Genomic DNA, 14,968 nt, shown 5'->3' on the forward strand with positions numbered 1-14,968 from the left:
AAAAGACATACACAAAGAAAAAAAACAAAGAAACTTGCATAATTAAAATGGTACTCCATTTGCCGTAACAAAAAAACAAGGGAACATCATATCACATATGGATGTCTCATTTATTAACCCCCAGTTTAATTAAGCATCTTGTCCTCTATGTTCATCCAAGTAAGTCCTTGGTCAACTTTCATCACATACACAAATCCAGATAACAGCCAAGAAGATCTAAAGTGTGCACTTGACTTTGTGCTTTAAGGAGATGTTAATGTTACAATGGCCCACTCCACGAGGGAAGCGATGGGTCACCCCATACAGTAAGAGTACATACGTGTATATTTACGTTATGTTGGAACTTGAAAAGATATCAGATTCTAACAATTTTAATCCTCTCGTGCTTTATACCAGTGGTCTTCTGCGCCAGGGCCTGCTTGGTTTTATTTCTGGCCGTGAGTTTGAGGTTACACCAGAGAAGGTCACAAAGAAAGACATCATCATTTAGGGGCTGAAGACCAGGATAAAGAGTGAGGACTAGCACTGAGAACTGCTGCTCTATACCACCACAATACTCAACCGAGATAAGCTTGTACAGTAAGTGCTGTTTAAATGCTACCCCCAACCCCATTGTCTACTATACATTCATTATTCATTTCCACATTATATTCCAGTACTCAAAGAAAACCACACTCCTAACAAAATGATTTTGTCATTTCTTTTTTTTTCATAGTGCGATTGTGTTATTGGTGATTATTAAGCAACATTTTGAGTGCCAGTTCCTGGTCAGTGACGCATTGGCATGACACATGAGGGCAACTGAAATGGCCCTAAGGCAAAAAACATGACATAGAAACAGGCTGTGGAAATAAAGCAGAGCTTGTTCACAAGGCAAAGTGTCTCCCACCACAATGTATCTTGTGCAGTGCAAACATTTCTCCATGCTAAGTTTTAACAGTGTCTAGAATTTACCAGTTCGTGCAATGAGTGTGCTCTACACCACCCCAATCAATCCCCACCTCTTGTTGTCTGCAAATGAACCAAATGTTTAAAAGCAGTCATCGGCGTGTCAGTCATTCCCATCACCAACTTCCCCTTGCAGGCTGTTCAGTTACCCAGACTTAACTGCCATTTCATTTTTAAATCAGAAAGCGAAGCCACAATTGCAGCCATGAGATACACTTTGAAGCAGCCAGTGAGGGTAACAGGGAAAAGAGCTAAGGAAGCAGTGTGGACTGTTGCAGGTAGCGAAAGCACAAAATTTTTGGAAAGGGAGGCAAAGAGCTGCAGGACTTTCAAATGAAAAAAATAAATAATAAAAAACAAATGTCATAAAAATCTGGAAGCTGCTTATTGAGATCACAAAACCGGTTGTTCAGATTTCAACCCCTAACAGGTATCTGTGAATGTGTTCTGTGTGCAGATAGAAACTGCCCTGAGTGAAAGGCACTGTATACTGAAGTAGAGTCATGACGGTTGCATCACATTATCCAAGTCCGTCCACGTAACACTGACCCAAGCAGGTAAGAATACAGAAGTGCCGCAGTCAACTTCATAAAGACAGGGTGGTGAGCAGTGAGTCTCTGTTTCCCAGGTTAGAATTCACACACCACAGAGGGTATCTGCCTTCCATTAGGACTTTAATCGGGAACAAGTCAGAGATACGCGAGCTTGAAGTGATTATACGAGCATGGTCAGTAGTATTGAGACAACCAGCGTGGTAAAATGGAAGTAGCAGCCAGGTTTTTATATAAAGAAGAACAGACAAATGCAGTTTTTTAATAGTAGCTCTCCATGTTGCAGCAGCAGAAGGGAACTTTAAGCATCTGGTTAGTAAAGCTACAGTACGTGTTTGCCCTGTGAACCCTGTACAATGCACAAAAGCTGAGCCGAGTGTGGCTCAGGGTGGTCAAAGAGGGCTAGTCAAGTGGCACAACATGTCACCATTGGTATAGCACAAGGATAAGGAAATCTTCAATTTTGTTAAGTGCAGCAAAGCGCAAACAATTTCAGTGTTACCCAAAAAGAACATAACATTGACACTATAGTCAATCAAATAAAATGAACTTGTAATCTGACGAAAAAAATATATATATTATGTGTTTATATAAAGCACCCATCATAGAAGTGGCAGAGTAAATTTAGCTTGTAATCTATTCATCATCCAAACGGGCAACTGTATGATTAATTAAAGACTGTGGAACCTGGCAGTCAAAAATCAAATTAGAAGTGTGCATGATAAAGAAACCATATTACACACACTCTATGTAAAAACTCTTGAAATAAAACAAAAAATAAACATCTGCTTGCCTATTTTGTTTAGAATTGTTGGAAGGCCGTAGAATATTCTCTCTGCTTTCTATGAGGGATGGCTTAAAAGAAGAGGGGGAAAAAAAGACAATAAAAATAACATAGTGCAAAGAGGTAATGCAAGAAAGGGTGCTTAAAGTTGGTGATGCAAATGTAAGACAAAATGATGCAGACATAGAACATACGCAAAGTGTGAGCCTGTCTCAGGGAGCCAGTTTGCCAACCAGCTGGCAATAAATTACATTACAGAACCCATCTCTGACCCAGAAACCAGACAGATCCACACTTATGTACCTTGAACGACCTCATTCCAAAGAAAACGTGAAAAACGGGCAAGTTTGCCCACACTGAGATGCACCTGCAGAACCGAGCAAGGTTTCCCCTTAAAATGGAGATCGGACTACGACAAGAAGGTTTACTCACAGTGGGACACCACTTGCGCATGCCTTTCACTTTCAGGACTGGCACTTCTTTTGTCTACATTTGCTTATCTTTGATTGCTTAAGATGCCCACCTCTCACGGTGTGTCACTTATTTGTGTCCCTCACACATCCTGTGGCCTGTTTCTATGTGGTCTGTGAGCCACGAGCGTCCCCATCGGGGCTGAGGGCAGCTGGTCGGCCTTGAGCTAAAACGCTGGTGGAGACCATTGGCAGATGAGCGCCTTCGCTCACTAAGTTCTCATATTCACTACTGTCCTCGTCCTCCTCATCTTCATCATCATCCTCGTCATCATCTTCCTGCCCTGCAGCTTGCCTGTCTAATGAGTCAGAGCTTGATCCGTCACCATTTCCAAGGTATGGGGTGCTGGGAGTGCTAACAGGATTTGAACTGGCGCCCAGGACCAGTCCTAAGCCTAGACCCAGGCCTGCTCCTAGTGGGACAGGGGTAGGGTGTCCTGGAGAGCCCACAGCCTGAGGACGTGGCAACAGAGCAGCACTGGTGGGCGGGGAAGAGGAGGAGAGTAGATTGTCATCTTGGGACAAGAGGTCAGTGTAAGATGGTGGGTTTGGTGAGGTACTGGGTCGCTCTGGGGCAGAGGGTGTGTGGAAGGTTATCCTGGACAGAAGGGATGCCTTAGAAGGTTCTGTGTTCTCCTCTGGAGTGGAATGGGAGTCTGCATTTTGAGCATCACGGAGCCCTGTCCAAAAAAAGGAAAGGTGTTGCTAGTAAGAGAGATCCATTTGGGGGTGGGGGGGAAAACCTCTTTAAGTTAAGAGAAAGTGTTTGCACATAGAATTAATGACTGATGAGGTATTTAAAAAAAAAAAGGTCTGAGAGAAAGTGATCACAGATCTGAGCTAAAAATTTCCTGGTTTACCTATTGCCGTTGGTCCTAAACCAGTTTATGATTCAAATATCTAAACCAGCACATATTTGAAACCTTAAGTTTTAGTTTATAGAATCCAAGAGGTACGTACTTCGCTCCTCTTCTGCAGCCTTGTGCTTCCTGAGAGCTATTTGTTGTTTGAGTTTGTTGACGTCCTCTTGAATTTTCTCTTTCACACGTTCACTTTGTTCTACCTCCCCACACACAGCCTACAATGAAGAAAAGCAGGTGAAAAACATCTAATGACAGAACCATTTCACTTCACGTTTTAGAGAAAAAAAAACAAAAAAAAAACACCAAATATGCCACCGACTCACCTGGACTTTTTCTTGTAGTGCACTGTAAACTTGGTATATTGTCCGGATATCCTTCATCACACCATCTTTGTCAAAAAACTCAGCCCTGGAGACATATTTACCATTTAAAAAAAAAATAAAAAAATCAAGATTATACATTTAAAGAGTGTGTAGTTGTTAAATTGGAGTTGTCATCTATATTAAAACTATTTCATATATATTTCACTGTCTGTCACAAAAAAAAAAACAACAACAATGAATGAGTTGAGGTAAAAATTGGGTGATATGATGAGAGGCCCGGATGGACAGGCCTCACTAAACCCCTACAGTCTAGTTGGCTCTCTACAACAGAAACAGGGGGTCTAAGTTTAGACACAAAGACACAGAAATACAAGCCAACACATGTATGGACCGTCACATACCGGCCTTCCATTGCAGTCAGCCACCGGCAAATGTTTGCTGATACGACCTACAGTGTCAAATATAAACCACGACTCTCTCATACACACAAACACAGTACTCCGAGTACTAGGTTTGCACATACCAGAGAGAGCCAGACCCAGGGAGCCTCAGTCAGCAGAGCACCTCATCAAACAGAAAAGTGTTGAAAAGCTTTCACTGATAAGTTAAGGCACGAGCGTGCTGAGTGGCAGACGCGTGCCTTATGACCTGAAGGTGAACCTGTAGTATTTCACCAGATGAGAACAGGTGGCGGCTGCAAGGCCACATACAGCGGGTACATGTGACTGCCTTGTTTGCTATGACATGGGTGCGGTGCAAAAACAGGAGCCCAAAACTTACCCGTGTTCTTTGATGACCTTGGCGTAGTTGAGTGAGGTGTTGGGTACTGAGGAGACTTTGTATTCCTGCTGGCTTGTGTTGCCGAGGTTTGGAATACTGAGCGTAATCCTCTGGTTGTACCTACTGGGTAGAGATGGCCAGTTAGCACCTTCAACACATGGTTCTTTTCTTAAATCTTTATATCTTCAATATGCTTTTTTTTTTTCATAATGATGAAACCGGTGCCTGTGATCAGACAACAAAACCTCCTGTTAGTGAACAATCAACGCTACCGCTTGAGAAGTACATGCTAAATTTGTCTTCAGCAGCCTTAGGAAAGGATGCGCCATTCGAGCTAAGATCAACCAAACCAATTCCCGATCCAGACCATAATGTTGGAACTAATCAAAGGCTCATCATCCAGCGGGGATGCTCACTGTGAAGTAAAACCAGCTCACCTGCAAGAAGGCAGTGAGGATCTCCCTGTTCAACATCCTACCATTCATTCTGTGGGTTTGGGGAATTTTGCCACGGTCATGTAAAAATCTATGCAAAAGCAAAAAAGCTAAATTCGAATTGCAGAAGTTTTTTGCGACCAGAGTGACGAAGGTCGAGTGCAGAGAAAGTAGAACAAAGTGGAGCAAAGGACAGTTACGTAAGCAGCAGTGTATCAGAGTGGAGACAATGAGTCGTGAACTGGAACAGGCACCGTCTTAGTGAGTGAGGGCAGCACAGTATAGGAGCTTGTAAACAAGGAATCCTGCTCTCAAAGACCATGATCGTGCGTGCATGTGTGAACGGTGCCGGTAAACACGCCGTTACTACCTGCGGCTAGGTCTGAAGAGCACATATTCCAGTGCATGTGTGGAGCTGTTGGCGGTAGAGATGAAGCTGAAAAGAAGGAAGACGAGGTCGGGCACGCCAAGCAGCTGAGTCAGCTGTTTGTGGATGGTCTGCTCCCTGAATGACATCTGCTGCTGCGTGTTCCTCCGGAACCGGTACCAACCAATGACATTCTACAAAGCCAAAGAATCACCCCTTTGTACAAACAATTCAACACCATCTACATTTTGAGGAACATCAATCCTTTTTGCCACTTCAGTTTGTCATCAACAATTACTTGACAGTAAAACATAAATTAATAGTATTAAAAAATGTTTGCAGTTTCAATTTCAGCAAAGCCTTTGTACAAAGATGAAAGAACAGCTGATGTGTAACAGGACATGAGTCCAGTGTCGACTCACTTTCCGCCTTTCTTTTAGGATGCTGTTGAGATGTTCTTCATTGACTTTACCAGCGTAGTCATAAAAGCTGAAGAGAGAGAGGGGGGGACAAGTAAGTCAAAACCCAGTCACCATTATCCAACTCCTCCTCAGCTATAGCCCTGCCCGGTTACCTAGTCTTATCAGATGGAGCCATCTACTGTCCAATGTCAATTTTTTTTTCTGCCTGTGTTAAAATGGATAAGGTAACTGATATGGCCGTTTAAACTGCCTTTACATTTCCAGTGACCTAAATCTAGAAAAGTAGTCAAACTAGAAGCTGAGAACAATATTACCATTCACGTAACAAGTGACAACACTTTCTTTAAAATGCTCCCAACCAAGCTACCATGTATTGTTCTTCATGCAAAAAGGTTGGAGTTTTCAGGAGATTTCGAAATCGGCACATCACACCACGCACACAGACAACCGCAATGGCCGTCTGAGAGTATAAACTTACCTAAACAACTGTGCACAAGGATCGTGGTTGTGGATTTCTGGCGACAAAGAACAGTGAAAGATGTTTCGTTTAAACACGATCATATATGACATTCTAAACGCAAACGTAGACCAAAGTGTCAGCCCAAAAATAGTTGCTAAATGGCCACTGCTGCTGCCGATTGGAGTTACTTTGGATTTTTATTTTTTTCTTAACAAAAAAATATCAATCACATTCTTAGAGCACTGAAGGGTAATATAATGTTGCTCTTTTCAGAGCAGTTACTTTGACATATTATGGTTGTAAAACATAATTGTTACAACAGCAGCAACAATGGCTGTATTTTGTGTTGTTTTTTCTAATTAAATATACTGTACCAGATTAGATATATGAAATGGTGGTCCTGTCACCTTCTTGGCTGTGTCTGAAGGCTGCTGTCACAGCTGCCAGCTTTATTTAGACGCTACATGTATATCTTACAGAATTATGTCACAAAATGCTACGTGTTGACTGTTCCAATCCTTACCTAAAACCTGCACCAATTCTGCACTGCTGATCTGTGTGTCACTGATGCTGACAGTCTCTTCTTGCCTTACGTCTCCTAATAGGAAGCCCTCCTGTATAAAGACATTTTCACAAAACCTGGGGTTAAGGCACAAGCATTGAGCTGAAACAATTTGTTAATAAAGAATTGGTTTAAGGCAAAAAAGAAGTGCTCCAAACTGTTTGTCTTGTATTTTGTTGAGCATCTAATGACACTGGATTCGTGGCTTTAGAGGCAAAGCAAAACATCACGCCACAGCTGATGAAGAAGATTTGATTCATCAGATTCACTGGACAAGATGGCAGTCCAACGTCTTAACATTACTAATCCAAATTCATTAAACCAGGAAAGAGAGGCGCGAATACAGCTCAGAGTTATTATTCATGCTACAGTATATATGCAATGAGCAACTGTTTTAAAAAAAAAGAAAAATCCTTGTAATCTTGACCTATAGTTTTTTTTTGTGCTAATATATGGCCAACTTTGAAATAATTTATTAACAATTTCATAATATTAAGTTTATAGTATCAGGTAAAATTACACAACAGCATTATTTGTCTGAAACTGAATTGCCAATCAAACCTTTAGGATAGTGGCATCCCTACTTATCGTCCAATGAATACTGAAAACATACAAGTTGCCTATACTGTATTCTGAAAAAAGGTTTAAAAATTCTAAATCACGTCATGTTTGGAGAGTAGACCTCCTGAGTCATTTAAAACGTGCTAGTGCACCCTGAACTTCGGAAATACCCAAGCATTTTCTCCACCATGGTTGAAAGATAACAGCAGTATAAGCGACCATCTCTTTATGCTTTTGGCAGGAATGCAGGTAAACTTGTACGAAGCCTAGTAGATACTGACACTCGCCCAGGCCGGCTTTTTAAAAGTCTCCACAACAAGGAAACGAATGCAAACAGCGTTAGCTGAGCTTGCTATACTGCTGGTGTGCAAGTTTTCCTTCAAAAATGATCAAAAAGCCTTTGTCTCCTTTGGGTTTCAATAAGGTTTAAGCTTCAAATATCCATAAGGTACAAGACAGCACGGAACTGATTTCTAAATCACACAGGCTTGATGCAACTAACATTAGCAAGGTGGCTAGCAAGCTAATCTAGCATTGCGAAACTAATAAAGATAAAGTAGTTTGTCATTCGATTATTTTATAAAGTAATTTGGCATTTAACTGTGTTGAGTTATTTTTGATAACACGCTAAATTCGTATAAGATTACAGGTCAAAGAGGCTGTAGATATTTACTGCACTGATACACGGAAGTTACTTGACTTGTTAGCTTTGCTAAGATGCTAAGTAGCCAACACTTTGGGTATTTCCTGGAATTCCAACTTTCTCAATGGCATTGCATATATGACTGTTACATGACTGTTAATATATGCAGGTCTTGGCAGTAACTAGAACACATAGCCATCTAACGCTTGCAATTGTAACACACGAGATCGTATTAAAATCACCAGTTCTGTCTTTGTATTTCTGTAACTACATAGTCTGGTTGGACCATACATGCCAGTAGATAGACGGAACCAATACTAGCTAGCCAGCAACAGGATGATGACACTTAAAAAAAAAAAACATAGACAAATGGAAATAATGAACCATCAGACGTATCACAGAACAGCACATGCTGTAGCAACCACTACATAGCAGCTAGAAAAAAATATTATGCACACTTACGTGATCTGAATTGCTGTTGGCGCTGTGATAACACACAGAACTAAAAGTATAACCTGAAATGGATGCCGCCATGATGGAAACATCCCTATCAATCCCAGTGCCCCCTGCGGTTGCAGGTAGCCTCTTCGGACGCAACATCTTGTGGGAAATGTAGGCTGTGACTTGACAAGAGTCAACTGCAGCATGGAAGACGCCACGGAGGGCTCACATGGTTGTGAAAGTACCTCGGGTTCAGAGGAAGGCGGATGCTCAGACAGTGATTTTGGGACTTCAAAACTCGGAACTAAAGAGTAGTAAGTTTTGTTCATGTTAACTTGCTATGGAAGCTTACCAGTGTCAGGCTACATAGCCACCAGGGTCTGTAAAGCTAGCCAATGTTACTCTTTATACCCAGTTTAGTCCTGTAAGGGAGGCTTACACTTAAGCATATTGTGCAGTAAGACATGACAGTAATCACACACCTTATGTTTAACTGTTAAAGCGTGTGTTTTTTTAAGAGCGAGAGGAAAGTTGAACTGTCGGCATTAGCTGTTAGCGTTGAAAACTGTGTGGCAGCGAAATTAGCCTTTTTAAATGTGATGGAAACCGAGGGAAAGTTTGCATCCTCCCGCAGGCAGCTTGTCATGGGAGCTTGTATAAAAAAGCACTGGCTTTATTCGTCATATTATAATTGTGCAACGTCTGCTTCACATATGTTTTTGCTCCCCAAACTACAGTTTGTATTGCGTGCAATAAGACTAACGACATTGGTTGTCAATGCTTGTTCATCTCTGCAGTTGGGAGGAGGCATATCGGAGAGAACTCGAGACATTTGAGGACATCGGAGATGTTGGCGAGATATGGTGAGGGCAAAACAAAAAAAAAAGGTTTGGGTGTGCTGGTAACACTAAACTATGTAACCTGATTAGGATATTCGGTAACTGCAGAGTTACTTTTTATTGCCTTTAACTGGATAAAAATGTGACCAAACTTGAGTGGAAGCTTAGTATCTGAATTGGTGCATGATTTTTGAAGCATGTGAGTGAGCTGGCTTAGTTGTAACAAACAGGAATCACGCTTGTGTGCTTGCTCTTTCACCAAAAAATCTGTGTGCTTTTTTTTTTTTTTTGTCCTCTGGTCAGGTTCGGTGAGGAAAGCATGATTCGTGTGCTGCGATGGATGGACAAAGCTAGAATCCCTGAAAACGCTGCCGTTCTTGACATCGGCACTGGAAATGGAGCCTTTTTAGTGGAACTGGTGGGGAACCAAGTGAAAGTCAAAGTTTATTTTGCGGGCACTTCATTTAAGTCCTCTAAAGGGGACGTTCTACAAAATCACAGCAGAATGCAGAAGACCGGCATCACCGGTAGATTAGCCAGTAAAACTGACTATCCACAAACATTTCAGTCACTGTTGATAACCATTGTTCTTCGTTTGCTTTTTGTGTTTTTTACGTCCAGGCTAAACACGGGTACAAGAATCTAACTGGGATAGATTATTCTCCAGCATCTGTAAAACTGGCAAGAAATGTCCTGCAGGCAGAGGGCTTGACTGATGTCGCTGTAAAGGTGGGCTCATGTTTGTCTTCCAACCACAGACCTGCACTTGCTCTTGTATAAATAAACGCTGAGCCACTTAAGGGATGAAATTGTGTTCAAGTTCACGTGTTTGACAAACGGCTGTGAAACTTTACAGCGAGACTAGACATACTTTTCAAGTGAGATTTTGAAGTAAATGCAATATATATTTTCATCCTGGCATTTTGCTCAAAGTATTCACAAAATTTGGACCCCTTCTTTTCGGTAAAACCTACTGATTGGAGAGCATAATGCTGACGTCTCCAAATCGTCCGCCCTATCCTTGTTGCACCGAGAGAATCCAGTGTTGTTGTTTTTTTTCTTTTTTTTCTCTGCAAAAGCCCTGAACACCGTGTTGGGATGCATGGCATAACAGACTTCATCAAATACCAGTGTGGTTGGACCTCCCAGGAGGACAAAAGTCAGAAGCTCAACTCAAAACTTAACACATAAATCATTCATCAGCCACAGACTAAAGGCTCTTTCCAGGTCATTACAGACCCCAGACCAAAGCCCCATTTAAAAAAAAAAAAAAAAAAAAAAAAAAATCTATGGGATTAGCAGAAGAGGAGAGTACACGAGTGTCGGTCTCGGAATCTGAAGGATCGGGAGCAACTTTGTGTGTAGGAATGTCCTCTGATAAAAAAATGAATAGGGCTGTACAGACGATAATGGCCTTTATTCTTTTAATTGGTTGCTGCTTAAAGAATATGTGTAGGGAGATGTGAATTGCACATGCTGCTGCTTTAAAAAAAAAAATCTTTTTCCACTGAAGTTTGCAGTGTAATATTATGTGTGCATCATGCATCAGTGCAAAATGTATCTCCTGCAATCTTAAGTGCAATTAATACAAGCTTTCATTATATAGTGAAATGGGCCCTGGGAAGGTTAGAGAAAACATTCCTGTGTTTACCACATGGGAGAGCTGGATGGGAGGAAAGGGCCTTGGATGCCCCCTCGAACCCATAAACTGGCAGAGATTAACATATACACGTATAAGATGCAGGTTATAAATGCTGGTCTATAACACATGGGATGAGTATGTTTTCCTCTTAAGGGCCTACATGCACACCTATGAAGGGGTGTTCTTTGCTTGGGCAGAAGGGCTGCAATCAAAGTCAATATTGACCTGTGTTGGACAGGGGGAGCACGGACGTGTGCATGCGAGAGAGGAATGTTGACATCTTGGTCATTTTTAAAGTGCTGGAAACTGCCAAAAGACAATTGAGTGTGCTTGTCTTTCAGAGGTCATCTATAGTTTTGAACCTATGTCCAGCCCGTTTTATTTACATTAGTCATGCTTTGCATCGAGACCTTCCGCATGCTCACACTGAGGAAATATGTGCACTTCTATGTGTGCAGTGAAGTACATTTACTCTCCTGCATGTATCTCATAATATTGTGACCCATGGTTTATGAGTATGTAGCCGGAGAATTCACCGGAGGTCTGGTGTTCTGCCCTCTCTCCAGATAAAGGGGTCCTTTCACCAGTGACAGGTTAGAAACTTCCACAGAATCAGCTACTGTCATGTCAGCCGTTGGAATTTAATACATAAAACGAAGTATAACACAGTTCCTCTTGGTTGATGCCGAATGATTTTCTCCAGCAGCTTCTGACTTTGCCCCACATTTAAGAAGTTATGGTGAACATAAGTTGACATATTTGCTAAAAGGTTTATCAATAAATGGTAATATCTGTTTTCTTTGTTTTAGGTGATGGATTTCTTAAACTGTCGAGGGGAGCTAAAGGAGTTTGATGTCTGCATCGACAAAGGAACATTTGACGCAATTAGCCTGAACCCTGACGACACAAAGGAGGGAAAAAAACTGTATGTCCAGGCTCTAAAAGATGCTCTTAAAGACAAGGGGTTCTTTGCCATTACTTCTTGTAACTGGACAAAAGAGCAGCTGCTAGAGAGATTCAGTGAAGGTGAGAGGAAACCAATTATTGGATGTCTGATGGTATGTTTTAGATTAAATATCGTTTCTTTGTGAGAAAAGTGTTATTTTGTTAGACAAATTATTAGCCAGTAAACTTGGATCTAAAGAGCTAGATTTAAAATACTTTTTTAAGGAAAGAATACTCCACAGTTAACCTTTACGGGGGGCATGTAACAGCAGGTCTTCAGCTTCATCTGAGTGTTTTGCCTGTCTGACCCTCTGTCAAAACACAGATTGTTCCACAGCAGCAACAGTTACCTGGCAGGTTGTTAAGCTGCAGGCAACAACAGCCTGTAAAGTCAGAATTTCGGCAGGCTTCCATTTGCCGTCACCCGTCTCACTGCAGTCACTCTGGAGAGCCTGCAGGGGGCCAAAGAGCCTTAAGATGTCATCTTTCACCCTGACAGCCTGTCTTTACAAGGCCCCAGGAAACAGCACAGATGGTGGATGGATAGCCGTTTACTCACAGCTCTGCTCCTAAACGTTTTTTTTTTAGCTACTTAGCCACAGTCCACGTGAAAAAGATTCTTGGCATCTGCGTTGACTTTTGACTAGTTTGCTCGGTTGCACATTGCTTAACCTGCACATTTTCTCTGTGTTGCCTCACAGGATTTGAGTTCGTACAGGATTTGCCTACACCCAGTTTTCAGTTTGGTGGCAAGACGGGCAACAGTGTGACAGCACTCATCTTCATGAGAGTACATTGACGGAAGTGTTACAAGCAGCGTTTATGTCTTTGTCTTTTTTTTTAAATTCTTTTTATTCTGCAGCTCTCTTATGCTCTGTAATACATTTACACACGGTCTGATTGTTTTTAAAAACTGTAATGAAGCACATACACAACATCTGAGTGGGACTTGTTCTTGAAATAAATCAATTTTTGTTGCTCTCAGTGCAGGCGAATCTTTTCACTTGCAGCTTCATATTTTCATACCTCATATTGGAATGTAATTAGTGGTATATTTTTTATACGTTAGGTTTCAACATTGTTGCCGATAGACAGCGTAAGTTTGGATTTGAATGAATAAATAAATATGAACCCTTTTTTGATCAATACCCTCTGGCATCAAAAGCACTTCATATGCGATCTCTTAAACCCTGTGTGTACCCATTGTAACCTTAAATGGATGTGGTATATCTTTCCCGAGGCTGCAGCAGTAAGTCAGTAAGACAATAATTCTAGTTGATTTGATTTGTGATCATAAGGTCAGTGGGCAGAAATGTAATCAGAGTTCTCAGACTAAAAAACCCTGTCAATGCAGTAATTTGTCCAAAATATTTTTCTTCGTTCCATAAATCATTAGGTAGCCCCTAAATTACTTTGCAATGACCCTGTTAAGAGCCCTAGCCCACAGAAAACCAGTGTTATTGCTTGAAAGGTAGTAAATTACATTCATCTTCTCGACCATGCGAAGAATAGCCCCGGCATAATTGGCTAAACTGGAAACCAGCAGCGCTCAGGGTCCCGAGGACCATGATTAAGAACTTCTGACAAAATGAATAAACAGGAGGCCGTGACTTGTGTGGGAGAGACGCTCGTCTGCCTTTTCCTTTCTCAATGGCATCATTAATAACTGCCAAACTTTGGATCCTAATTGCAAGCTGCATGGGCCCGTGGCCCAATGGGAGCCATCCATGTCGAGGCTCACTGTTGAGTAAACACGTGTGAGCTTTACAAGACTTACTGCCTGGAAATTTACAAGGCTCTGGATATCCTGCCTGGATGTGCATGTTATGCCCACATTTACAACTCTAAGAGATTTTCCCATGAAGTGAATTGTCCTCCATTGAGCCTCTGCTCAGTTGAATATGCTATCTGGTCTTTGCCTCAGTCTACATTCAGACCCATTGTCTTGTACACATTATATTAGGGAACTCATGGTGTTTTTGACTATGCTATAAGACTTTAACACATATTTTTTTGCCAGTCTCAATAATGGATAATGAGCAGTAATCACTTCAAAATGATTTTCTATTAATGTTGGAGTTTTCTTGAAACTTGTGAGAAAACTTAGGAAGGCCCAAAACGATGTAATGCTGCAGATATAAATATGCAAGAACCATTTCAGTGTCTTGTTTGTGAATATTCTAATATACACATCTCCATTTGACTTTTGAAACAGCATGTTTGAAATACGCGCAAGTGTGATCTAAGCTCAATCAGAAAGTTAAAGATGTTTAAGCTATGGCCATTTGATTCATTCTTTTCTGAATCCTTTTTTCTCCAAATTCCCAAATAAAAGTAAAAGTGATGGTCTCGCTGGGTTGAACTGAGCTGTAGGCCTACTTTACATTCACTGCCGTCAGCACTTTTAAGGCTTTTGGGGTTGGCACATGTTTGAAGCTACACTTTTATTCCACTCCTAATGTTAACCTATAAGGTTTTCGACTCGATGCCACAGCCCACTGACTGGCCTACCGGCTCGAATGCCATTCTTTCATTTTAACCTCGCAAGTGTGATACTGCAAATATTTATGTTTTCACTCCATCTCCGTGGAAACACGTTTTTGAAGGTCTCCTAATAAGATCTTTGTGGATTCAATCGAATTGCAGCATGTAGCAGTGAACTTTTCCATGGCAGGAAGTGGAAGGCGGTAAGGCATTTTCACACTCTGTCTTCTGAGTAACTGCTAAGTTAAAAACAACTTTACTTTACTGTACTTCTTAAGCGATCCACTTTGTCCACATCGTTGTTTTAAAAACATACGAGTAAAGCTGATGTAAGGGGGGGCGGTGAGAGAAGTAACATTGACAACTGTCTGGGAAGTATTTTATCTTTTTTCTTGTACTGTTTGTTGCACTTTTTTTTAACTTACTTGCCCCTTTAACATCAATGAAAT

General features: G+C 41.3%; 2 protein-coding genes across 2 annotated transcripts; one reads left to right on the plus strand and one right to left on the minus strand.

Moving 5' to 3' along the window:
* Positions 1-91: 91 nt before the first annotated feature.
* abraxas2 (abraxas 2, BRISC complex subunit) lies at positions 92-8,741 on the minus strand. Its single transcript, XM_075478449.1, has 9 exons — positions 8,631-8,741; positions 6,926-7,016; positions 6,421-6,457; positions 5,943-6,009; positions 5,524-5,714; positions 4,720-4,842; positions 3,940-4,024; positions 3,714-3,831; positions 92-3,433 (listed from the first exon to the last, which is right to left on the minus strand). Exons 1-9 carry the CDS (start codon positions 8,700-8,702, stop codon positions 2,859-2,861), a joined length of 1,359 nt encoding a protein of 452 aa, XP_075334564.1. The 5' UTR covers positions 8,703-8,741; the 3' UTR covers positions 92-2,858.
* On the plus strand, positions 8,737-13,019 carry eef1akmt2 (EEF1A lysine methyltransferase 2). Its single transcript, XM_075478450.1, has 6 exons — positions 8,737-8,923; positions 9,407-9,472; positions 9,752-9,866; positions 10,070-10,177; positions 11,900-12,116; positions 12,737-13,019. The coding sequence occupies exons 1-6, from the start codon at positions 8,814-8,816 to the stop codon at positions 12,832-12,834; spliced, it is 714 nt and encodes a 237-aa protein (XP_075334565.1). The 5' UTR covers positions 8,737-8,813; the 3' UTR covers positions 12,835-13,019.
* The last annotated feature ends 1,949 nt before the right edge of the window (positions 13,020-14,968 follow it).

This window comes from Odontesthes bonariensis, chromosome 2 (genome assembly GCF_027942865.1).
Source record: "Odontesthes bonariensis isolate fOdoBon6 chromosome 2, fOdoBon6.hap1, whole genome shotgun sequence".
NCBI classification, from domain to species: domain Eukaryota; kingdom Metazoa; phylum Chordata; class Actinopteri; order Atheriniformes; family Atherinopsidae; genus Odontesthes; species Odontesthes bonariensis.